Raw genomic sequence first — 27,045 nt, forward strand, 5'->3', positions numbered from 1 at the left:
CACTTCCTTCTGCAGCCCCTTCTCAGACCCTCTCTCCCAACCCTAATGCTAGCCCCAGCACAATACATCATAACCAAATCATACTGCCTCAAACCACCATTTTCTCTTGAATTTTAATACCTTTATCAGGGAATATTCTTCAAAAGTCAGTTTGACATTAATAACATAGCCATTATTACTAAAGCAGCTTTTTTCATTAAGCCACGAGAATCCAAAGTGGCACCTAGCCCCTCACAGTCACTGAAAACATGGACTACATAGCAGCAGTTCTACTGTAGTGCTGCCTTTGAATATCACTGTTGACTGAGAAGTTGCCACTAATGTGGTTTCCCTCTAAGCACAGTGTGAGAAGTTAATAGTGAAAAAGGAAAAGAACAGGTACTTTTGAAGGCAAAGGATCATAGTTCGGCATCTAAAATGTATTAGAGATTTACCACAAAGGGATTGTGTAAGTTTTGTCTTCTTAGCAGTTGAATTAGCAAGAAAACAAATTCAGGAATCATGCTTACAAAAGGTGACATACTGGAGTTTGCACATCCTTAAAACATAATCAAAAAAGACAGGCACTTGGGTGTTATGAATCCTGGCCTGCTTTAGGATTTGTGCAACCTCAATTTTTTCAGCAGTAAAATGTAAATAATAATCCTACCTTTTCTGACAGTAGGACTATGAAGCTTAATTCATTTAAATTCTGTGAAAATCTTTTGAGCTCCTTGTATTGAAATTGTTATTTAATTAAATATTTTGTTATTCTGAAGGAGTAGCTGTAACAAAAAAAAAATCTTATTTCTTTTATTGTTTATTGCATTTTTCATGTAACTGTCCAATCCCCCAAGAAGAGTACTAGTCCATCTGTCCCTGCTCTGAAAAGGATTTACAATAGTCCAACTGTGTTATATGAGAAAAGTATCAAGATTTTAACAACACTTTTGAATTACTTGTATTAATGTTCTTTTCCTGAGTTTCATGCACATTTTAAACTAGATTTTTTTATCCATTAAAATAGTTTCCTTTGCTGTCTTATTTAGTGAATTAGAATCGCTTTCAACTCTATTTTTATGGAGATAGAAACAGAAATGAATGGAACAGATTGTTTTGATTTGTCCATCTACAAACAAGCCCAAAGTGGTGTTGCTAGTTCTGAGCCAATACTGCACTGTTCTTTACTTCAATGTCATCTACTTCTGAATAAAACTGCAAGGAAAAGAATACACAAAAGAGATGCTGCAGACTGAAGTAATACTGGTTAGAGCATAACTCAGAAGTCTTCTTTTAGCTTTTCGGAGTTTAAGAGCTCCGGGGTAAAGCAGCTTCCACTCAGAGCTTTCACGTACTACTGACTAATTCAGTAATGCTTCCCTGGATCTCAATTAGCACAACTATTAGCAATGTCTTTCCCCAGGTTGCTCTCACAGTGCAGATCATGGGGGTCAAATGCAACACACTGAGTATTAATCTGACCCAAAAACAAACACAACAGGCAAATTCTTGCCCCATTGTTGGAGAAAAACTTAAAAGGCTCCAAATGGTCCTAGAAGGCTAGAAATTACAGAAGATAGCTACCCAGAAGACAGCACTAGTGAAAACATCTGTAAGATTACTCTCCTGGTCTACAGGTTCTGTCATACACAATTCTGAGCAGGAGTGGACCACACAGTGCACGGAAGGCCATAACCAGGTATGCAACACAGACAACAATAGGAATGATTGAAGTCATTTACATGGCCCACAAGTGTCTAAGACAAAACAAAGGGTCTCCAAACTCTCAACAGCTCAGGATCTCAAAGATTTCACCACAGTAGAAAATCACAGCATTCAGAGCCCTGCACATTTTTGTTTTTCTATAAAGTGACATAGTCTTTAAAACAGCTTTGTGCAACCTGCAAGTCAGCAGCTCTGAGACCAGAAAGTCTCTCTGCATTGCAATAGCAGACTTGCATATTACCAAATCAGGGAAAGCAAGCCAATATTACTTTCTGCTGAATGGACACACTCCTTTCAGATCATTTAATATTCAGTCTGGAACTAGTGTTACACTTGGAGGTGTAGGTAACACTAGTAAATATGCCATTTCCCTCGGACAGGAGGTTTCAGGTTAATTTTAAAAAAGGCTTCCTATATACAGGATATTCTGAAACAATGGTTAGCTCCTGTTTCCTTCACAAGGCCTAAAGAACAGAAAGCAGCACAATGTCAAAGGTACCTGCTTGTCCCAGTCAATGCAAAACCCCCAAAACTGTCTAACATTATATGCTCGCTGCCAAGTATTGTTTGAAAACCAAACCTTTTAAAATATCCGTTTTCTTAGTCTAAATTGGATACAGTACCCTTGCAATAACCTCCTTCTAGACATACTGCACTTCCTTCTCAGGATTCAGAACTGCCACTTACAATCAACCAAAGGAACAAAATGTTTCTATTATTTATGTTGATTTTTTCACGGATGGCAAAGGATTCATCATCATGTCAGCCCCTTTATTGTTACCTACTCTGCCTACTGCCTAAGAGACTCAGCTCTAGCTCAGGGCCAAGCAGCGAAAGGCAAATCCCCTACACCAAGTCTGCTTGTCCTATCAATTCTTTAGAAAGCAACATGTAGGCATAAGGAAATGAAAAGCAAAGGAAACCATTTAAAGTACCTTGCCATGTAGTTTGTGAACATCATATCTTATCTGAGCAAATTCACGGAGTCCAAAAGATCCTCCAATGAGATAGAGCTGAAAACAGAATGAAAACAGATGTGTTAGGATTGTTACGGAAAAGAATGCTTTGCACACCTACAAAAAATAGTGTGCATACTGACCCAATCCATTTACCAAGGGACTCTACAATTTTTCCAACAGAAACATTGGGGGCTGAAGAAAATATTACCTTAGAAAATAAGTACAGGGGCCTTCTTCCACTCTCTGAGCCTGAATTTCACACATTTCCTCCTTTGTACAGACAGCTGCTACATGACTCAGACTTCCCAGGGACTTCCTCTCCTCTTACCCCTTCTTTTCCCTCCCCATGTGGTTTCCTGACATAACAGCAGCAAAGGAACCTTTACCTTACTGCCACAGGTTTTATTCTCACAAATTTTCAGATTCTATGGGGAAGTAACAATGCCACACTGACTTACTCTGATGTCTGCGGGTAACAGATCTAATTAAGCTTCTGAACAGACCATGACTGTAGCCATAGTTCAATAACATATTATCACCCAGGCTAAGAAATCATATCCAGCACACCCATCCTTTTATTACTCCTTAGTTATCATGCAATTTCCTCCATGCCTTTGAAGCTTAAGAATAATAAAGGAAGAAATGGGGGGGCTTTATATCCACATAAGAAATCATTATATTATTCTTTCTTATAACAGAGTGATCACAAAACTGTGTATGTATTTTTACCATTGGAAATGGATAGACCATCCAAAGATCAAGTATTGTTTAAAAAAGAAGAGACTTGAAAATTAGCTTAGAAATCTAACTACAGTAATTTCACGATTATAAGCCGCACTGATTATAAGCCGCACTTCTGGGTTTCAGCAACTTTTTGTTTTTTGTCCATATATAAGCCGCACCTGATTATAAGCCGCATCTTACAATACAGAGTGTGATAAAAGGTTCTATCACCATCTGTTGAGGGTGGGGACAGTGGTCCTTATCTCAATGGCAGATAATCTGCTAATGGGCCATCCATTGAAACCAGGCGGGGCATTGTTCTTTATCTTTTCACAACCCATCCTTCCTCCAGAGAGTCATTTTCTGCTAATGGCCATTGAGTCCCACTGTGGGACTGATAAAATTACTGCATCCCATTGAAAGTTGCTCCAGCCAGGGGGAAGAGCCCAACATTTCTTACCAAGATAAAAACAGAGGCTTTGGGACACTAAGGTAGCCCCTTTCTCCACTGGACTCCAGTGGAAAACCGGATTTCACCACATCACCACTGGACCTCTGGAGGAAAACTGCACCTTGTACAGGAGCACTGCTCCAACTAAGCCACATCTGTCACTGCAGGAGGATGCAGCCACCATTTAATGGGACTACTACCAACACCCTGCCTGACAGGGTGTCAGGTTGTGCTCTGACTTTGTCAGGGTTTGGAGTTTGTTTCTTTGTAGTACTGTATTTCTAGTTTGATTTCCCTAGTAAAGAACTGTTATTCCTAATTTCCATATTTTTGCCTGAAAGCCCCTTGATTTCCAAATTATAATAATTTGGAGGGAGGGGGTTTACATTCTCCATTTCAAAGAGAAGTTCCTGCCTTTCTCAGTAAACACCTGTCCTCCAAACTAAAACAGCAACTTTTCATTCATTGTCCATACATAAGCCGCACCTGATTATAAGCCGCACTTTGGGTTCGGACCAAAATTTTATTCAAAATGGTGCGGCTTATAATCGTGAAATTACTGTACTTTGTGTAAGAGTCAGGTCCCTTGCTACGGCTCTGACCTCAGTGTCTGCTGTTCTCTGTTAATTCAGATGCATAGGAGGCCAAAAGGCTTCACATCTACAGACACACATCTAAGGAAGGTAGAAGCATGCTCTGAGGACCCAGGTGAAGGTAGAAAAAAATTCCAAACAAAACCCATCATGCAACTTTGCTGTTAGTCTTTCATTACAGGCTGTTGCTGAACTGCTGTTTTCTACACACTTGGCCAGCTGATTTCTTACTACATATTAGGTTTGCAGCAATGGCCTGTGTCCAAGAATTGTTATAATTATGCTGTGCAGGTAGCCAAAGTGCAGCTTCTTTCCAGAAAGTGGAATCTCATGTCATTGTGGCCACAAAGCATTAGAAATTAGAAACAAAACCTGCCTTCTACACTTATTTATTCCCAAAGTTGCAGGACTGTATTATTTCCCGCCAAGCAGGTAAAATTACTCACAACCACATGAACACTCTCTCTACACACACACTTAGAAGCTGGTAAGGTACAGACTGGTACCCCAGAAGTGATGTACTCTGTTCAAAGAAGGAGAAACCCTTCATCAATAACCATGAGTTAAAGGCTCCAGAGTATCTTTCTAGCCCTTTCAATAAGCCTTAAAATCTAGCTGATAATAAAAACAAATAGACACACATTTTGCAATATGAACACCCAGCTGCTAGGCCACAGACTACTAGTTTCAGAAAGCCAATCAGAAAATTATCACATGGTACCAAGTCCAGTGACTAGAAACATGAATGACCAAAAATTGGATGACATCATACTTATGCCACAACTGTTTCAAGGGATTGATGATCTTGCAGATATTGAATCATCAAAATACTCAGAAAAAAAAAGAAACTGAAAGAAAAGTCTTCCTCATGTCAGTATTTTGGTAAGAAAAAATAAAAGAAAGCGGAAAACAAAACGTTCAAAATGGTTAAAAATAACTTGAACATTATTAAAGATTTATTCAATCAAATCAGAAGATTTGTCAGATGAAGATATGGTAGCACATAATGCTGAAAATCTCAAGGATCAGACTGCAATTGAATTTTAACATGGTTGACGCCTCAGCATAAATTTTCATTAGCTGATCTTCTTTAATTCCTAACAAGTATTATGTTAATTTACAGCCACTGTGTTAATAAACTTTAAGTCCTAATAAACACAAATCTCAAATGCTATAGACAAGTTTATGGCTGTTACAAACCAGAGCTTCTTGCCTTTTTTCCATATTAGCATGTTGTCAAAGAACATTTATGGCAAGGCAAAAGCAACTGCACTAGAAATAGTTCAGTTACTAAACCAGGCAGAAAGCAGCAATTACTTGTGATATCAATTAAAAATTAATTTGCCCAACAACAAACTTGCATGGAGTATATCCTGTTATGAGATGCAATATGAACAACTGGAAGACTGGTCTACAAAGCCATGCTTCAAGCTAAAAAGGAAATATTACATTATTTAGATTTAAAAGTCTGTACTGTACATTGCAACTACAAAAAATACGGTTGAAGGTTGTCGCATGAAGTAAGTCATGTGCTACTCACTTTGTCTCTTCACACCCTATCACTTGCTTGATAGCAACCATCCATGATACAGCTCATTTTACATTTACAGCTACACACAGTAAAGAATTTGATATACACACACCTCTCATTTCCTGCTTTGCAATTCAGGTTTTGGCCTGACGCTGCAATTTTACTCACAACGCCTTGGTACTATTAGGAGGAAAAAACCCACTTTGGATTGTGATGTACTTTTGCTATTCATAGAGCAGAAGCAGTATAATAAGCCTGCCAAGTTGGCACATTTAGCTTATCAGGCATTACCAGTAGAGTTGCCTTTACATTTCCAATACTGTAATGGCTGATTTACCTTACCATGAAACATCAGTTAAGTTCCATCAGAGACAAAGCACATTGATGCTGTAAGAAAGTAAAAACACTGCTAAAATATTGCAAAGTGTAATGCTGGAAGGTTAGGACTAAGATTAAATAATATTGCAAAGCACAGGATACAAACAAAGAATATAAATAATATATTCACAAGTCCACTCAACCTATGTTCTAAAAAACCAAAGATGATGTCTGACTTCAGTGCAAAGCCAGACCAGAATCAGTCATACTCAGCACTTATTTAATCAACCAACAGCATGTCAATATAGTCAGCTGACAGCCCTGAGCATGAATCACACTCATCTACACAAGCCAGAGCAGCAATGGACAGCTATTCAGTCAATTACCTTTTTGAAAACTGTTTCAAAAGCCAATAAAAGAAGGTATAAATGAATTCATGCAACTGTAATACTATTAAAGGTAGCAAAGGACTCAGTGACTGACAATGCATGGAGTAGAAATACCAGTCTTGGCTTTAACTGTTTCCTTTCTCTTCTGCTGCATTATGAGGGGATATGCTCTCACTACCTTAATTTCAGTTAGCTGTATCTACAGACAACAGTGAACCAGAAAGAATTACCAGTCAAAATTAGAAGCAGGATAAGACTCAAAATTCCCAGCACCATTATTGGTTTCCTGGCTTTGCATATTCTGTATGTCTCACATACTTTTCTAGTTCCCCAAGCTGTAAAACAGATAATCTCTACGTTCTTTACAAAGCACTCTTCAGTCTAAAAAGCACTACAATGGACAAATTTACCCCATGTAACCCAAAAGCAACAGTGAATTTCAGTATGCTCCATCCACCAGTCCAGGTATAAAAAGACAGTGGAAGCTATTCAGGATGCCATATAAATAAAAGTTAGGTTGGCAACATTCTAATGAAGTCAGGATCAAGTCCACTCTCCTGTTAAGTGAAGGGGGAAAAGTAATGTCACATATAATAAAAATTAAAATACATTTTTTCCATTACAATTTTAGAATTATACAGATACGTAATGTACATGATAAAATATTAAGGCACTGGCATCTGAAGGATACTCAAGTTGGAAAGTTCATATATACCTGCATTCTTATATTGTGAGGGAACTATTCATTTTATTTGCTTCACAATGCAGAGAAAAAAAACACTGTGTAATGAACATCATCTGTCTCGTTACTTGAATGCTCTCAGCAGATTGATGAGACGACAGTAACTCCCCATTTTAAACTTTACACCTGAAGTTTAACTTAGGGAGGAAAATATCATTAACCATACTAGGTAGCCAATACTTAACACCAAAGCAAACAGTTTAACAGCACTGCTAGTACAACCCCATTAAAGATCCCGCATTGGATTATTCCTTTATGTTTCAGTGAGTACACAAAAAACCCCCTACAATGTTGTAATGCAATTAGGCATGCATGGAAGACTTGCATGTTCGAAAACAAAATGAAAGATAGGATGTGACATAAGAGCACCATCTGTCACATACGCTCAGCAACCTCAATAAACATTTTATGTAAAAAATGACAAAATTCTCTTTAATAACATTCTTTTAAAAATTCTATTTGTTCACGTCTCCATTGGGAAGTATGTTATGCAATCAGATAGCATCAGACTGATCCCTTGAACCACATCCTAGGATGGGAAATACTTTCATTTGTCACCAACTACAGCAGGTGGTCACTGCTCATAACAGCACAATTTAGGACTTACAACAGATCCCTTTTTTGGTTTCCTTCATGATCTAAAGCAATCCACTTCATTGGGTTAACAAAATAATAAGAAACTGCTTCTCTGGCAGCACCAGCAATTCGCCGTGTTAGAGGCATCGCTGCTGTTAGAGAAAGCTATTTCTATCACAGTTTCAGTTGTGAAAGAGACTATTACAAAGCCATAAATCCCTAAATTAACCAAATCACAATGTTTAGTGCTGGCAACGCACAGCACGCGGTGGTTGAAAATGTTATGATACGTATACAAAGAAGGAACATGGTAATTTTCTAACCTCTGCTTCAAGACTGCTGCTACAGAACTCTCCAGCTATTCATCAGAAGCTTCAAAACTAGAGCAGAAGTGAATTATTTTAGTTTAGTTTGCAGTGATTACAGAAAAGAGAGTTTTGGGGGGTTCCTTTTTAAATAACTGTCAGATGTGCAGCGCAAGACTGGTGAAAGATGGCAATTTAGCAGTCCAGAAGACTGAAGTCTCTTTTCTTTTCCCTAAATAAAGTAGCAGGGCAAATTGCCAGTCCCAGAAGAGACCAGGCAACTCATCTTAACCTGAAGCGCCCCCCTCTGCCAGCTCTAAATCTCTTAAGTTTCTTTCCCACAGCCATTCCTGCACTTGGCTCTAAAGCTGAAACTGCAGGGAAGAGAGAAAAACAGTGCAAAGTCCTCTCAGAAACCTACTAAATGCTCTCCTCACCCCCATTGGAAACAAAAAAGGGTCTACCTTTACTTCCTGTCTACAAAAAAAATGGAAATAACTTCTAGTTCTCATCAGAGGTCTCTTTTAGAGGAAAGCAGAAACCAAACCCATGCATTTATAAGGAGTTATTTCATTCAAAGATACATCAAATAAGCAAATGCTCTGACTTAATGCATATGCTAGAATCACACACTGTAGAAAGGCTGAACTGCATTACACTCAGAAATGGATGAAATACAACAGTTGATGGCCACATGGATACCATACTGGCTTTCAGGCACAACAGCTGGGATAAACTGGAGCCAATTGTTACTGACTGATAAAGCAGAGTGTAGTTTGCACAGCATGTAGAACACATGCAGAACATTAAGCTTGGCCCAAGGTATCAGGTTAATTGGCTCAGTAAGAGAATGTTCAAAGTAATGATTTTAAAGATCACAAATATGAATGGCTACAGGGCAAAGAACAAAAAAAGCCCCAAACTTTGTCCATAACCTTTTGATCTTACTATTCAATGTCTTATGAGAAAATAAAACTTCTGTTTGTTAAAATGTCCAATTCATAACAGGCTTTAAAGCAAAGAAAATGTATGTAATAGAAACCAATCTAAGAATGATGCAGAAGACATAGAAACCCATACATTCCTCAATGTGAGCATGAGCAGAAAAGGGCATTTTCAGCCACAGAATTGTCATTTTGCATTACACACATTGCTTGGGCTGGTCAGATAGCAAAAGAATTTCACTCTGCAGCTGTCTGAAATCCTAGTCTGCCCTGGTGGTCGAGTTGCAGTTTCTGAACATCACCTTCATTTTCTCCATAAGCTTCTAAAAAACAAAATTTCAATTCCTTATTAAAATTAGCATTTCTACAACTCACAGGTTCAAATCTAGCCAAGGTAAACTACAACAAGAAAGTGTTTACATCTTGTGGCAAGCTAGTGTTCTTGTGATATGTTAGGCCCTGCTCAAAACTGCAATGAACTGAAACCTGCATGAAAGAACATAAAAAGAAACCACAAGAAGTATTATTTCTCTATTGCTAATCCTGAACAAGGAATGAAGATTAAACATTATGTACAATAAACATGAACCTTACACTTTTACCACCACAAGCCCTTGAAGAGGTGGGAGACCTAAGGCAGAACTAAACACACAATGAAAACAAGCAAGTCTGGACTTCTCTTTCTGTTCTGAGGCTCAACAGAGAACCTCAGAGCCTGAGTGCCAGATGAGTCCATTCTAACAGCATTAAACAATGCAAATGCACCCTTTATGTTTTGAAATGAGACAGAGGGAAAATATGAAGTACTGAAGAGTGCCTATTTGTTTGTCACATGTATCTGGAAAACTGTTCTTAAAGACTGAAAATGAAAAATTTAAGGAGAGTCAAAAGGAGAACTCAGAAGTTTTAAGACCTAATAGTCAACTGAAAGATGAAAGTCAGCTAATTCAGACTGCACAAACTGGACTCCACAGAAGCCCATTCAGCCTGAACACAGACTTCCACACCAGCACTAACAGTTCCAGGGCTGGTTTTGTCTGGAACAGCTCCCCACTGTGGATTCAAACACAAACAGATGAACAGGAGATGCAAAGCAGAAGCACAGCAGAAGACAAATCTCATCATAGGCCTAGAGACCAAACATGTCTAATATAAGTCAGTGAAGCATAAAAACAACACTCTGTTATTCACTGATTGGGAGTAATAACTTTTAAATTCTAAAAACAGTTTTGTATTTATTGTTTCTCTAGGCTGCAAATATAATACTTGTGACTTTTACAATCACAATTTATCTACAAATACTAGAAGTCAAAATTATCTTCTCATGGATGAATATTAACTTCTATTCATCTCTCAAAAAATTATTAACATTTAAATCAATTGCTCTGCATATGTCAAATTTTATTGTAAAGTCACATGAAGTAATAGATACTAATAAAAGTAATGCAATTCAGTACTATGAATTGTTTAAGGCAATAATGTGAAAGATGTTAGCAATAACACTGACAGATCTAAAAGTGAAAAATTCTGATTGCAGTAATCCTTCTTTGAACAATATCAGAAGACAGTGTAATAACAGTTTCTACTCAGACACTGATAGCAACAATAAGACCTCAGAATCGTGATTACTCCCAAGGAAAATTATCCATATTTCCAGTGTTCATATGATGTTTTTACAGGCAGATCTTCCAGAATCTGTGGCAAAAAGTATGCCTTGCATTTAGCATATCCCAGGACTCCAAATTAAGCAGATTTTTATGAAATTAACTAGAAATATTGAATTTAAAGAAATCTATGAAAATTTAACCCATTAACCCTGTAAATGTTCACTTTAAGTAGCTCACAGGACAACAAAATACTATTTCATATACCTGCCAAACATTTCTGGGCATCAGTCCTTGCACTCAGGTGACCCTGACTTCACAACAGAGAACAAAACTAACCCATGGACATGTAATTTCATGTCCTGATGTCTGGAAAAGTTGTTTTGGTTTTGTTTGTTAAAACAATTGGGTCATTCATGAGAGTCTGAGATGCCACTGCCCTTCTCTAATGGTGCCTAGAAGCACTGGCCACATTGTTGCAGCTTTGTTAGGGACTTGTTATAATCTGACCTTTTTTCTAGTCCTGTACATGACATGCACCCTTGACAAAGTGTTTATCAAAGTTAACTTGCACTGTTCAGGGCAGCGGTGTACATGGCATTGTAGTATAATCTCTGCTTATGATCACTCGTGGAAATAGATTTTAGAAACATTTAATCATAGTAAAATCTTTCACTGCTCCAAGCCACCTGTACCTTCTCTTTTGGCAATACTAGGCATGCCATGTAAAACACCAAAGATCCAGAAGGAGACGCAAAGTGCTTGTAAAAGCAGCCGTTACAGGATGAGGGGGAAAAAACCCACAAAACCCCAGAAAAATTAAAGGAAGTCAAAATCTACAGCAATAAGTATGGAGAATGTTGAACACAGTTTAAATCTGAAAATATGCATTACTATCTAAACACACAGGGCAATATACTTATTTTAGGTGTGCAATAAAAATTATCAAATGAACCACAGGCTATATTTTCTTTCTGCTAGAATGTCACTTCAGATACTCAGAACATAATTTTTTCCTTGTAACATACTGACAGAACTGGAACTGCATCTACACATTCATTTTGCAGCTTAGAGAGTTTGAAAAACCCTTGCCTAGAATGAGATGGAGACACAATCACAAAGGCGAGTCTTGGGAAGTGCTGTGAGCATATGAAACAATAGGAGGATTTTTAACACATGTTTTACATTTGCTATTACTTTGCAGTTTTGAAACTCAAACTTGTTTCCTTAGTGATATAGAGCCATCATTTAAACCTGTTGGAAAAAAAAACTTCTAGCAGACTTCAGATATTCCAAGAGTATCAGAGAGGTGACCTTACATGTTCAGTGTCCCATAGGAAGGTCTGATGCTGGATGCACCAGCTGCAAGACCAAGGAGCCTTGCTCTCTCAGGATCTTACAGAAGCATCACTGCAGCAATATGACATTGACAGATACATCCCTTTTGGTCAGGTAGAGTTGGCTGTGGAATACAAAGCAGCAGAAATTGAAGATCTCCTTTTATGAGAGAGCCACAAATGCTGAAGACTTGTAAGTTAAGCTTCATGTGATAAGGCAAGAGTTCCCATAATCAAAACAGCAAACAGAAATGTCAATATAGGTGACAAAGATGTTTAAGTTACCACAGAGGTGTCACAGCCCTCTACTGCAACAGCAAATTTTAGATACACCTGTAAGGTTGCTGGAGTTCATCCCAACATCTACACAGATGTTACCATCATCAGAAATACTTTGGGACTACTCCCTTGATCCCCTGTAAGCACTTGAGATATTCCACACCAGGTTACATCTCTTGCTCCCGCAGGATTACTGTTTTATGCCACACAGAGATACTGTATCTGTGGGTGCTCACAAAGAAACCCTTTCAGCTACTGAGAAAGTATGACTGAAAACTGTGATTTACACATCTTACTCTGAAAGCTGCTGTCAGTATGAGGTTTAAAGATCAACCAATTCCTTCTCTGCTGAAATACTGTAACAGCCCCAAGACCAAACAAACAAATAAAAAACTATAATTTACACTAAAAAGTAAGAAATGTTTTAAATATATATCTGGGGAGGGGGGTGTAATGAGACACCCATTTTTCTTTGAATTAGGATCTTTTTAACCTTGGAGCCTTTTCTTTCAAATATGCAGTATATAAAAGCAAGATATGAAAGCCATTTTATTTTTTTTCTGCCAAAAAAGCAAATATGGTACTGACAAAAAGTTCAGCAGTACTGAAGAATAGTCCTGCATCAATCAAGAGAGAAAAAAATATGTACAGAATGTAATAATCTAACAAAAACCTTTGGTTTCAGTATTATTAACAAATTCAGCAGAATTTAAAGGATTGCAAAGGCATGCTCCTTCTGATTCTTTGCCTAGACTCACTGTCATTTTTGCTGTAATTGCTCTTTTAGCACAATTCTGTTCAGCTTCAGAGATGCCTTCACAGCTCCACAGACAGCTGTGTAACTGACAAATGCATGGATTTTCCTTTTTCTTACTCCCTGGGAAGCCTTTGGGCAGCAAGTCAGAAACACTCTGAAGTATTCACAAGGGAGAATAATTTTAAGGCAGGGAGACATGAAATCCTGGAAAGAAATATAATAGAATATTTCTCTACACAATAATTGTGTCTGGAAGAAGGAGCTCTGTCGCAACAGGAACAGAATGAAATTAGGCGATACAAAGTCAAAGAAACCAGTCTTAAAAATTCCTCCTATGACCTATGGAAAATCTTGCAAGAACATTGAGGATGGCCAAAAGGACAACCATAGGCCTGGGATGCTGAAATCCTGGCTCCAGCACTGAAGCAGAACTGAGACAATCTATGCCACTGCTGCCAGATGGTTGTTCAAGCTCATCTTAAAAACCCTAGTAACATGTCAGAGTGCTCTTTCCTAAAAAAGAGCAGGATTTTCCTAACATATTTATTTTGGGGGTACTTTCCCAAGTGAGGAAAGACAATCCTCACTCTCATTGTACAATGTACAGAACTTTGCAGACTTTGCTAAAATAAACTAGTCAATTCCTTCAAGCATTCCTTAAAGGTGGAATGTCAGCTTTACCTTTTATGTTGCTTTCCTCTAGACTTTACAGTTCATCATCATCTCCAGAATGGCACCACAGAACTAAAAAGTCACTCCAGCTGAGGACCGAGTATACAGGAAGAATCCTGTTTCATGTTTTACTCTACTTCTGACAAGTTCTTTTGTCTTATAATGACATTTCTGTTTTTTCACAATATTACAGCCTGCATTATTTCTACAGGACCTACCTTACTTCCAAAGGTATCTTTTAATTTGGCAAGCATGTGGTAACTACATTTTACAGTATCTTTTTAATCCTTTTGAGAACTAAAAAGATAAGAAACATATCTTTGCCCTACTTCTCTGAAATGTAACTCTCACAGGGAAGATAACGTAGAAAGTTTTATCAAAATCAGAATCTTGTGCATCAGTTGAATGTCCTCACCTACTAAACCAGTTAATCTGATATACTTAATATTAAAAAGCAGTGCTGATTTTTTTTCCTCCTCTAGGTCACTACTTCTAAGCATCTTTAATCACAAAGTATTTTTCCCGGGCCTTCCATGGAGTTAAAATTGAGCTAGAGAATACTAAACTGCCTGATCTTCCCTGATTCTAGAAGTAAAGCAGCAAGCCTCAAATAATTACATAAACGAAAGCAGCATAAGCTAAAACTGTATCCAACCTTTAACATCTAAGCAAGGCGTTATTAAACTGAAGAATATTGTCAGAGCACTCAAACATGAAAAGTCCAAAAACAAAATAAATTTGGTCTAAGCATGAAAGCAGCACAATTCTGGACACCCTCTCAGGTACATGTGCATGCAAGCAGGATAGCTAATGATCTGTAATACAGCGCTAAATCACTTCAAGAAAGGTGTTGTAGGCAGAGTTTGTGTGCAACAGAAGGGAGCAGAGCCGCTGAAGCAAATGATTTCATGTAGGTTGTGGTACTATCACACTGTTTGGGTTTAACTGTTCCCATTTCTTACAAAAGTCTTCATCAATATTTCAAGAAAAGATACTTCATTAATAACTTCAATCAAAGTCCTTACTCTAGAACACTGCTAACATCCCTTTAAAATAATGGCCTTAAACTCTTTTAAACTCTAACAAGTGCCAACATGCTTCTTCGGTCCACTCCGTTTTCCCAAGGCATGCTGCTGAACGTTTGAGGAAGAAGACACTGATTTCTCCAGTAGCTTTGTAAAAGTGTTGGAATTATCCTTTGCCTCATTCTTTATCCACCTTGAAATTTGTTTACATTTTGCAAACCAACAGTATAGATGGATAAGGAGACATGAATTGCACAAACAGAAACGACACTGGCCTTGGCGCTGCTTTTGCCTTCCTTCCTGAGTTTTTATCCATAAGTGCATCTGAGGTTTTTCATTTTCCGCCTAATGAACACAGGTACTTAGGACAGAGAAATGCAACCTAACGTGCACTATCTACGGAGGTAACGTGTGTAAGACAGTCTTATACTTTTGCTTTAATCCTTCGACACCAGTGATCTCTCCTAAACTCAGCTGACTCTAAAAAGTTATTCCTCACTCACCACATGGAGCACAGCTGCTACCTATAGCCCATCAACTCACTTCACCCAAAATCTTTCACTTATTTAGACGTACGAATTATCAGAACAATGCCACCGCAGTTTAAAATCCAATGAAAAGCTAAAGTAAGACAAGAAACACAAGCGGTGTTCCACAGGGGAAAAAAAACAAAACCACAAAACAAAACCAAGCCAACCAGCAAAATGCGTTTTCCCCAGCTTCCAGTCAGGAATATCTTTAGGAGTGTGTTGTACACCCGTGTCCCGGAGCGCGGGCACACGGCCCCCACGGCTCCCGCCGCCCCCTCCCGGCCCGTGCCAGCAGGGCCCAGCAGAGCGCCCACCCGCCCCCGCCTCCTCCTCCGCCCCCTGCCCGCCCGCCCGGAGCTCCGCCCGCCGCCTCCCCGCGCTCCGCCGCCCCGCTCACCAGCAGGGGCACCCCGAAGGTCATGGTGCGGCCCCTCCACAGCCTCCGCAGCTTCTCCATGCCCCGCTCCCGCCCCACGGGCCCGGCGCCGCCCTCCCGCTTCCGGCGGGACCCGGCTGGGCCGGCACCGCGGCCCCTCCGCCGGCACCGCGCCCCGACACGCGGGTTCCGCGGGCACGGCCCAGCCCCTGCCCCGCGCACACCGCGCCTCACGCTGTCCTTCACAGCGCCGTGGTGAGCGCCGTTGAGCAGGCCTGGTCACCAGCTCTATCTTTGCATTCTGTAGCCTGCTTTCCTAAGGAAAGGAGATTGCCGACCGTGATCATATGTTTTTCTGCATTGCTATCCCTTGTCCCAGTGAAAATGAACCAAAAAAACCTTTTCAAAACAAAGTTGGCTACAACAGTGCTAGCGAACTGCCTTACTCTGATATTTAGAGCCAGTAGTCCTTCATACCTTCTAGGAATGACATGTGCGGTGCCATCCAGCCCAACACGTCTCGGCTGCGGCCCCGCGCAGGTTGGAGTGCTGACCTGTACAGACACCCCCGTTCTCCAGGCAGCGGCTGCGATGTTTTATATACTATTGCAGCCAGAGGTTCTGCCCTGTCAGCCTGCGGCAATCGCAGAGTGGAGGTGGGAGAATGACAGGTCCTCTTTTACTTACTCCTGAATCGCTACACAGCCTTTTCACATTCCAAGTCATTGCTGGTGGCATGCAGGGCAGGGGCAAAGCTGAACAAGGCGCCTGCTGTCTCAACTCAAAGAGTAATTTAAAAACACTTGAAAATGGAACATGGATGACCCCAAGGAAGTGGTGGAAGTACTTAATAAAGTTTTCTGACCATGTTGATAAGATAGCACATATATACAAACCAAAATGAGAATAAAATCAAACACATATAATAAGATAAGGTAATATTATTTCAATCCAACGTCCACTAGCTTGTTCTGAGAGCCCTACCAGTCTAGAGAGAAATAGAACTGAAGAATAAAAGAATGACATAGCAGGAAATTACTGTTTCTTGAGTACCTCAATAACACAAAGGCAACATGGGTCTGAATTCCAGAGATGCAAACTCTCAGCTGGGAGCAGTGAGAGCAAGTGTCTGTGTCCATCCCCACACTGTGCTGAGCCTGGGATGAGCTCATCACAGAGCACAGGCTCAGTGCTAGGAAACCAGCACACCCAGGGCCTCTACTGTCTCTTCTAAAGAGTTTGAGAAAAAGAAGCCTCAATTCACAGACTTGTGAAGAGGAAGGCAACTGATCAAAAAGAAATAAGAAAGAATAATGTCATGAAATTAAGGAAGTTGCTTTCTAGATAAAGGCATGCTGAGAAAAGAGGCTATTACTTACTTCCCTCCTCTTATGCCTTCCCTAGAAACAGTTTGTTTTGTACTTCTGATAATTCCAGTGTTAGGCCAACCTCATCTCCAATCTTACTGTCCCACCTGAATACTGTTAGGTCACTGCTAGAGAGGTAACCCACAGCTGCTGATGCCCACGTGCAGAATTGGTGCCCTCTCATCCCAGCTTTTAAAAGGACACCAAAAATCCTGGCTGTAAGAAGGAGGTTTAAGAGTTTGTTCCATTGCTATGGGGTGCTCTTGTTAAGATTCGTATGGTGTTCTTTTGTTTTCATTGATAACTGCTGTTGGTATTATAAATTTCCCACGTGGTGTTGTGCAGAGAAAGCAGCAAGAGAAAGTAAATGTGTGACTAAACATAAATATGATATAATTATGTAATAACAATGACAATTTTGTCATAATTGGAAGGATAATAAAAATGCCTAAGACAAACATGCTGTGCCAGAGATGAACAGTAATTTAGAATTTTAAAATGTCTTAATGTTTAATAATCTAAAATGCTGTTAAATTACAGAGGTAAAGCCATCATCAATATATATTTTATTTCCACAGTGTCACTTTGATCTTTTCATTATTGGTTGATCAGTCACCTTGAACAGAGAGGGGTAGGAAAAAACAGTTTTGAAGGTTGGAATATATTCTGGGTTTGATTTACAGCAGAGGTTTGATGCATCCTTGATGTGCCCCCTCCTGTCATAAACAGATAGACGAACATAAAAGTAGGAAAACAAACATCTGGGGGGGTTATGACATTCACAGCTTGCCCCAAATGTTGTTCCCAATATTTCAAGCATGTATTTATGTTCCCAAGTAGGCCAGATGTGGTTTTTCTTGTCCAGGTTACCATCCAGCCAGTTAAGCATTTTTTACATTGTGCAGTACTGTGAGAGGGTTTTCTGTGTGAGATGTGCCTGTGGAGCCTGTCTCCTAGATGTATACATGATGCTTCATCTGAAGGTCAGGTGCAGAGCAGAAACACAAGGAGGATGGCTGGCTGGCTGTTGTCACAACAAAGGGAATGAGGTGTTTCTGGCTGGAGTTTCCCTGGCCTAGATAAATGCTCTGGGAAAGCCTCTTCTCATTTTCCCCCTGAGAAGGACCTTTAAAATTCATTGCACATAATGTGCTGCTGGCTGTTGGCAGAAACCCTGGGAACTTCAGACAAATAAAGCTTGCAATGCTGCAAAGGTTTAGGCTGCAATGACCACGACTGCAGGGGAATACTGAGTGAAACAGTACATTGTGCAATACGGTTTCTGGGCAGTGGCATGGAGATCATGGTGGAAATCTTATTAAACATCCCTGGCCAAGCCATAGTAATCAAGATTGGTATTGGACTGGTTACCAGGAGCTGCAGAATTGCTCATAGTGCAGCATTGGCTGTGGGTAGCCAAGGTTAATAAGAAACATGACTTCAGTTCAGGACAGAACTTGCAGCAGTTTGTACAGAGGATGAAAAAGAGGATGTTGTAAAGGTTTTGTTGCCTAAACACGCATCACTTCAGGAGGCAGTGGAGTGAAGCCATCCTGGGAATTACATTGCATCCAGTAGATCTCTCAAGAGCTTCTTGCTTCACTAAGGGCATGCACATAGAACAAACCATTAAATGTTGTCTGTGCAGCCATCACAGCTGAGACCATCAGCCCTGGAAGCGCACACTCCTGTATACCTGAGCTAAAGAAGCAGCTGGTTGGACTTAGCATGCATTTGCAACCAAAAAAAAGGAAACTACCACCATCTTAAGGGCTTGTAGTTCCCTCTGGGTGCAGGGTGGAAGTCCTGACTTGGTAACAGCTGTTGAGAACACCATTTCTAAAATGGCAGTTCCCTCTCACCACACTGCCTGTTCCTTTTTCATCCTCGTTTGTGTAACCAAGAGAAGTTGCAAAGGAGAGAGGAGGCCTGGATTTCCCCTTTGATTCTTTCTACACCTTCTGACTAGAATTCCTAGTGAGGTAATTGAGTGGAAGAGTTAGTGTACTTGTCCTTTTCTCGTTCTGTGCTTTCTCATTAGCTGTCAGAATTAACATAAATATATCCAAGGACCAGATTCTTGTCAGGAGCCAGCTTGGAGAGGCCAGTGAGCCGGCTGTGCCCATTTTTCATTCCACTGAAATAGCACACACAGTGGAAGGCACCATGGTGGCCCATGCATTGGGAGGGTCATCTGTGCTTTCCAGATGTGGCCCTAAGTTTCCCCCTCCACCTCCAAAAAGGGAGGAGAAAGGAACAGGTTGACATTCTCTGAGTTCACCATTTGTTTTTCACCTTCTTGGGTTGGCTCAAAAATAGGCCAAGGAAGGATGGCTCTGAAGCCATATTTCATGTCTGTGAGTGTAGGAGGAAAATCTGAAGGAAATACTGACCTTCCAAACAGATACACTCTCCTCTTCCTTGTGCTCAGGAAGATGGTTTCTCCAAATACAGCCAGCAAATGTCAGCTAGGAGAGAGATTCCCCAGGGAAAGTGGGGGAGAAAAGGAAACCAGGAACACTGCCTAGGATTAGGAAAACTGAGAGGGGTCTGTGCCAAAAAGCACCGATATGGTCAAGTCATCTCTGCATCTACTTAGTAGCTGCCTCTAACCACCATAGCCCCATGCTCTTTTTGACCCCAAAGAAAAGCCACAGTAACATATTCATTTTCTAGGTTCTTTGTTATTATTTTCAAGAGCAGGACAATCATTCAAGCTCTTAAATTTGAGTACTGAAAACAGGTGGTTGTAGAACAGGAGCACCTTTCATTTGTCCTTCACATGAGTTAGAAACCTGGTAATTACAAAAGGAGCGGATCTGAGTGGAGTTTGTTGCTGGTCTAAAAGATGAGAAGGTTGAGTTCTGGCTCTGGTTCCTTCACTGGGTGTGGGCAGGTGATCTATCATTGGGGATGGGAAAACCCAGCCAAAACAGAGAAGAGACTGCTGGGCTTCAATGGGTTGAGGGAGAGATAAAAAGATAAAACAGTTCCAGAGAAGGAACATCACAGTATGTGCACTCTGCCCATACACATGCTCTCATGCCTGAGAGAGTCAGCAGTTCTCTGTACATCAAGGATCATGGAGGCCCCTGGAAGAAAATACTGTTTAGTCACCACAATCCTCAGTTCTGTGTTGGGGTTCACAGTCATTTTGCCAAGCAACTGTAGTGGCAGTCCTTGGAAAAGGGACTGAAGCAGAAAGGGTCTTCCCTCCCTGTGTTGTCTGTTGAAGAGACAAACCAATGTGTGCGAAAGGGTGAGAAATAAATAGAGCAAGAGAGCAGGGATGTTATTTGGGGGCAAACTGGGCAGTTCAGACCCGCGTATGTCTACAGGTTCGTGATGTGCCTGAGGCTGAGGGGGCTGCAGAGGTGGAGGGGGACTCCTCATCCGTTGTGTCCCCTTGTTCCTCCTTGTGGAGGCCAAGGCTGATGTGGCTTTGCAGGGCTGCTGGAGTCAGCCATTCCTTGGGGAGGCAGCTCTGGAGGAAGGGGATGCATGAGCTGAAGTAGGCCAGGCGGTTCACCCAGCGAGGGATCTCTTTCCCACACAATATCTGTGGAGTAAACCGAAAAGAAGCGTGGTTAATAGCACAAAACAAGTGTAGAGGCAATGTCGTCCCCATTCACACCACTACCTCAACAGGGCGAATTCCCTGCTGCTCAGAACAGAAAGGAGCATCTCCAGCAGAACAGAAACAGTCAGAAACAGCTGTAATTGCCAGTGTCCACACAGCTACCTGACACACACAGGGACCCCCACCAGCCATAGGCCTTGTCAGCATCACAACATAGACTGAAAAAACAGTTCATGGCCTTCAGTGGCTTTGGTGACTCTGCTCTCCAGGCAGTCCATGGGTAAAAGAACAGGCCTGCTGGGTCTCTCAAACAAGCTCCTTTAGCAAGGAGCTCAAAAAATCTGGAAGAATATTTAAGCTGTTGCTGACCAGATGTTGAGAAGCCAAGAAGCTGAGTACGACTAGGTAGATGGAGATGCCTGAGAAGCTGTTCGTGTTGCTCCCTTTTCTTCCTTGGGCTGACACAGTGGTTTCAGTCAAATTACAGTATCTGGGGGTCCTTTTCCTATCCTACCATACCACTCTCTAATTTCTTCTCATATGGAATTTCCTAATACGGAGGGTAAAACAACAACAACAAAAAAAATCCAGCCTAGGTTGTAAGCATCTCTGTTCCATCATAGATGCTCCTGGCACTGATTTGGATTTCACTCTGCTAGCACAGATACTGTTTTGCAAGGTCATATCAAATTCAGCACAATGAAGCAATTTGCTTCATACTGCAGATCCTCTCTTTTGTAGCATTTAACCATGCAGACATACAGGTGCCAGATTTTAATAGCTGTATCTGGCTTAGACCACATAAAGTATGTTTCCCTTTTCTATTTTACTATATCCCTTAGCTGGCACAGAAGAGACATGGGGAACTGATCAACACGCATGCATCAATAGCCTGCCTTTAGTAAATTTACTGCCTGTGTATAGGGCCCTAAAGTCCACAGCAGGTTCAAGAGTCTCATTACCTGAATTCTCCTTTCCTCCCTGTGTTGTTTCTCATGGAGCAAGAGAGACAGAGAGGAAAGTCTGCCCCACAGACCTTGTCCCACAATTTACATGAATTACTGGTTCCAGGGCTGTCCATACTGTACCTTTTGCCAATACTACATGCCTCTGCTCTTCCTCCCACCCTCTTTCTGACTGAAACCACACTTAATTTAATACTAAGTAATGCAAAAACTCAAAGGGTGTTTGTCTGGAGTCCACTAAGAAGATGATATGGTGAAAAGTCTCTTATTGGCAAGATAATGTAGAGCTTAGAGGCTTCAAGAAGTTTTCAGGGAGAATGGAACATTTTCTAGAGGATGGGCTGTGCTGTATTAGTGCTGTTATGGGTGATGAGCAGCTGGTTCTTCCTGCATATAGCCTGGGCAGAATGCTCCAAGCCCCACTCCAAGTCACCTTGAGCATAAGGGAATTAGCTTGCTCCAACAGTGAGGCGTTTCCAATGAGGTGTGGAGAAGGCAGCAAACCTGTGACTGTGCTAATTTGACTACAGAACTCACTTTATTTTGACATGCACTGTTTAAAAATCAATGTGTGAAATTGGAGACATTATCATTAGGTATCAGAGAATGAGCAGAGCCATTTAGCTGCTAAAATTACTCGCAAGCATAGACTGTTCTTTACCTAATACACTCCAAGGACTTCTATTTCAGTTCTTACTAATGCTGCATTCCATTTAACCTTAGACACAGCTATATGATCTGGTTTTTTTTAATTTTTAATCTGAGGACAATTACTTTATTAGCGATTTCTTATCTCCATTCAAATTCCCTGATTTCCATTGCTAGAGCTATTGCCTAAGCCCATAAGTGGATAACCTCTCCATATATGCTTGGGAGCCATTCATAGAAAATTTACTGATGCATTTGATTTTTCTCACCAGACATATCAGACAATTTTTCACAAGAATACTGTGGAAGTTTAAGTCTGTATTTGATATGTTCTACTCAAACATGTTCACCTACACTACGCTACTTTCACCTGAGCCAAAGTCACAAATTGCACTACAATTTCCCTTAGATTTTGTAGCATTCCTCTTTCTTCTTCTTCAGGAACTTTGCTATATTACCATAGAATATGACTCAGTTTAGGCTCCTTGTGATATATGCATGCGAGTTTAGTTCTCAAGCAGTTTAAAGTTTTAATAAAGACTTCCTTACAGATATTAATAGATAGAACAACTAAACCAGGGTATGATTCTTTGGAAAATTAGCTGAAACAACAGAACAGCATAAGGCAAGATGGCCTGAAATGGAAATAATGGCTTGGGTTTATTTTCTAAGCAGATCCCCTAGCAACTGAAATAGCACTTCCCAATGTGGAAGCAGTGCTGAGATATTTGCCTTTTTTTTTATAGGAGCTTCTTCACCCAAAATGAATCAATAAGGCAAGGAAGAGCCAGAAAAAGAATGAAGATGTGTGGGCATTGAGCCACCAAGCAACAAAGGGCAGCTTGTGGAGCTCAAGGATAATGATGAAGTCAGAGTGGTTTCCCTTACCTCAGTCTTGCTTGTCATGTCACCTCTTGTCAGTGTAGCCTCATTACTATTCCATGGCAGAACACAATGTTCAATAGGAGCAAAAGGGCAATGGCAGGGAATGCTACCAACACTACAATCTGCTTCTGTGTTTTTCACTCCTTGCCATAAAGCATATTGTGCTGGAGCATCTGGCAGTGCTTAGCTAATGGAGAATCATCAAATGAACCTGGCTGCCATGGGATTAAGCCAATTGAGTTTAAATAAAACAGCATGAGCAAGATTAAGTGGGTATTTTCCAACTGCATATGAAGTCACAGAAAAATCTACTTACTGTAGCTCCTCCGAGAAATTCTCCACAGGAAACCACTCACTGGAACAATAAATTCACCGAATGCTGTTACCACCCATTGTTTCAATCAAGAGAACCCTTTCTCAGATGTTTTTAGAGTTCAAGATTTCACATGGCTTTTTTTCTTCCTTGTCAAATAAGTGGGGTTTTCTCTGTTGAAGGGGATGAACTTCTCTGTGCTAGGTCATGTACTAACTCTGGCAGGAGATATAAATAAATAATTAACTGTTACAGGTCAGACATTGCAGCAAGCAATGACTTCTGATTGTCTGAGACCAGTTCTCACTTCAGGCACTTGGATGAAGGCTGCAGGTACTTGCAGCTTCCACTGAGCAGCACCTGCTAACAGAAAGCCAAGTCTCCCATAGCTGAAGCTTCTTCTGGGGACTCTGTGTAAGAACTGTGAGTGACCCAGCCCTCACCTGCAGAGTCAAGTGGAAACAGCTGTTCAACCATCCATGGCTGAAGCCAAATGGGCAGGAGAAATGGGACCTGACAGTTTGGGTGCTTTTTCTAGGCAACTGTCACACCAGGATTTCAACTCATCAAGAAACAACTAATTAGGGATATGAAAATATCCTCCAAGCATCCTAAGCTGTATCATTTTGCACTGAACAGTCACTGGTTAAAATGTACAAACTGCTCTGCACCCTCTCCCCTCCCCTAAGCATCCTAAGAGCTACCTGTCTGCTGGGCAAGATTTGAACACTTCCTTGTAAAGCTTTGCAGTGAGCAGGGGAGCAGCCTAACAGCTGAGCAATGTGGGCTGCAACACCATCCAGCAATGGAAAATGCTGTCTCCTGCCTTCTAGAAGACAATGTTATCAATGTGCTGCATTTTGAGAGGGCTTTGGTTCTATGGGCATATGCTAGACATTATCTGAGATAGTCTAACAGGCTGAGCCCTTTTCAAAATACAGAGAAGAGCTGATCAGTTGTAGATCCTAAGAGAAAGTTCTCAAATGTAATAGGTTCTGTGCTGTGCTGGATGATGCAACTGAGGCAATTCAAGCCATGCACAGAAGTATAACTCAAGGCACTGAGGATATTTTTTGTAAGTGAGCCTTCTCAGTCGCACCATGTAGTGCTCTAATCCATGAAAATCAAGATGATTTTCAAGATAACATTCCTCGAACAATACAAGCCAATTACTTCAATTCTTGTTTTCAAACAGAGGCTTGGAGAGTTCAGCACTGAATATCTGCTGAACCACCCACTGCTTCTTCCACTTAACAGTCTTGCTAAAGATGAGGTGGTGTCCACATGGGACGTGTATCCATTTGAGCTACTGTACAGAATTCCCCTTGGTGTCTCTTAGAGAATGCAGAGGGGTTTTATTGGCACCTGAGGAGTCTAACACACAACTCAGAGCAGTTTAAGAACAAAGGCTTTAGAACTCCAGGGGAATCGTTACAGTATTTGCATAAAATGGCTCCTACAAGTCCTACACAATACAGCATAGATTATCCTCATCAGAATTTCAGAATATGGCAGTTAGATACAAACAAGCATATCTGCCCAGGTAAGGCCTGCAGGCTATGCTAGAGCAGCCAAAACACATATGTAGAAAGAGAAAAGGGCAATTCAATCTGTTCAGTTCTTTGACACATCCAGAATAAACCAGTAACCCAATGCACAGGGACATCTTTTTTGCCACCTCACAAAAACTAACCTGGCATCCTAACTGCCCAGTTCTGGCAGAGCTAAGAGAGTTTGAGTGCATCAACAGGGGACATACCTCTAGCTCTGCACCCCAATCAGCTGCTGCACATAGTGTGTACACTGAAAATTACACTTCTGAGAGAGAACGGACAAAACCACCTTCACACAACACACTTCAAGGTACAGTCTCACCTTGGTGGAGTTGGCATGCTAGGATAAATTGCTTGAAACAGATTTATAGTATACTTACTGTGTAAAAATTACAGTTTCTACACTGGGGAATTTAAGGAGCCTGAGGGAATCAACAGAATAGACGGAGTGCCACTGGGCTGTGAAGCTGCCTGCAGCACACATTCAGCAGAGCCAGGAATGGCCTGTGACTTACAGAGGAAAGGGTATAGCTGAGAAACTGTAGATGAGGATAAATGAGCTCAGTAATGAAGCTGTGATCTGGGAGGTAGCAGCCTGATTCAAAGGCAGGAAGGTAGCAGCCAAGTCAAGGGAATTTTAAATTATTTTAAGCAACTGCCTGAAATGCCCCCATTCTCCTTTTCTGTTCTGCAACGGGCAGGGCACTGCTACTGGTCTTCTCCAGCACCATGGGTCTTGTAAAGTAGAGGTACCATCTGCACCATCTATCTGAGACTAGGCAGGAGCGAGGAAAAAAAGAAAAGCATTGAAAGGAGGGACTAATATCCATGATCTTGCTCCCCTTGTGAAGCTAGTTGGAAGCACGTCAGTCACCTCTGTGGATGTGTGGTAGAAGGGCAGAGTGGCCTTTCTGCAGCAGTCCATGTGCACAGATGATGGGGTAGATAGCTCTGGGTCAAATGAGACAGCTGGCTTAGCACTCATAGCACTGTTTCAGCTTCACTGGCCAGGCCACCAGCAGAGAGACACAGTGGCTGCAATTGTGACATCTTGTTGAACCACATTCAGAGTTGAATTCTGAGTGGCATCACTGATTAGTCACATACCAGCACTGGAGCATGGCAGTGCCCTCTTGAGCATGGAGGTCTTTGTAATGAGCACTTGTAAGTATCACCAACAGCTGCAGGGTGATAGGGTGGGTAGCAGATCACCATTTGGGGAAAACTGAGTATAATTGAGTCTGGGCTTGTCAATGGCATTTAAAATAAAGAATCTCCCACCAAATGAATGAACAACTGCAATTCATTCCTATTATCATGATAGGATGAAGAGGAGTTGCCTTCTCCTAGCAGATGCTGTTTCAAGACCAGTGGCTGAGAACAGCTGTTGCTTAACAAGGTTGTCCTTTCAAGTGTTGTGGACATGCTGAGCATGACCAGGCCAACCCATATGCATAGACAGACATTAAGAGTGTCTATTTTTCCTGCATAGTTAACCAGAAAAATCCTGTGTTTCATTCTCAAGCCTTGTTTCTTAACATTAGTGAGAAGCAGGTTACTGCAGATGGAGATACAATGAGAAGGGAGAATACAAGAACTCAGAGAAACGGAGAAAGATCTTCTGTATGACAGTGTTGGCAGGAATCCTAACAAAAAAGGTTCCAGTCTTAAAAGCCTTTCAACATATTAAAACAGTTCATTACACTCTTCACACTTTTCATTTATCATTGGGCACTGGTGAAAAAGACGGGTATTTTTTGCCATCTTCATTTGTGGAAAGGAGGCACTGCTCTCATGCATTTGCACACACACAGACTCAAAGGCTCTGTGAGGGTGTGACTAGGAATGAACTCCCCAAACACTGTGAGCTAACTTAGGTCTAAGGCATTGTGCTCATTTATAACAGAAAAGAAAGCAGG

General features: G+C 41.0%; 2 protein-coding genes across 4 annotated transcripts in view; both read right to left on the reverse strand.

Annotated features, from left to right (window-relative positions):
* The window catches only part of LOC116997616 (cytochrome c oxidase assembly protein COX16 homolog, mitochondrial-like), a 44,909-nt gene extending 28,972 nt beyond the window's left edge, over positions 1–15,937 (reverse strand). The window contains exons 1-2 of one of the 3 annotated variants that reach the window (XM_033062582.2): positions 15,837–15,937; positions 2,640–2,717 (exon numbers count right to left, since the gene is read on the reverse strand). In XM_033062582.2, coding sequence (XP_032918473.1) covers positions 2,640–2,717; positions 15,837–15,896 — 138 coding nt within the window. In that variant the 5' untranslated portion in view covers positions 15,897–15,937. Of the gene's footprint in view, positions 1–2,639; positions 2,718–6,298; positions 6,329–15,836 lie in introns of those variants that run through there. The other 2 variants (XM_042779384.1, XM_033062583.2) reach the window with 2 other exon arrangements.
* Positions 15,938–17,725: 1,788 nt separating this feature from the next.
* Positions 17,726–27,045, reverse strand: part of LOC116997614 (deubiquitinase DESI2-like) — a 55,260-nt gene continuing 45,940 nt past the window's right edge. Inside the window, exon 5 of the mRNA XM_033062580.2 lies at positions 17,726–20,741. Coding sequence (XP_032918471.1) covers positions 20,499–20,741 — 243 coding nt within the window. The 3' untranslated portion in view covers positions 17,726–20,498. The remainder of the gene's footprint in view (positions 20,742–27,045) is intronic.

Source organism: Catharus ustulatus, chromosome 6, assembly GCF_009819885.2.
Source record: "Catharus ustulatus isolate bCatUst1 chromosome 6, bCatUst1.pri.v2, whole genome shotgun sequence".
Taxonomy (NCBI): domain Eukaryota; kingdom Metazoa; phylum Chordata; class Aves; order Passeriformes; family Turdidae; genus Catharus; species Catharus ustulatus.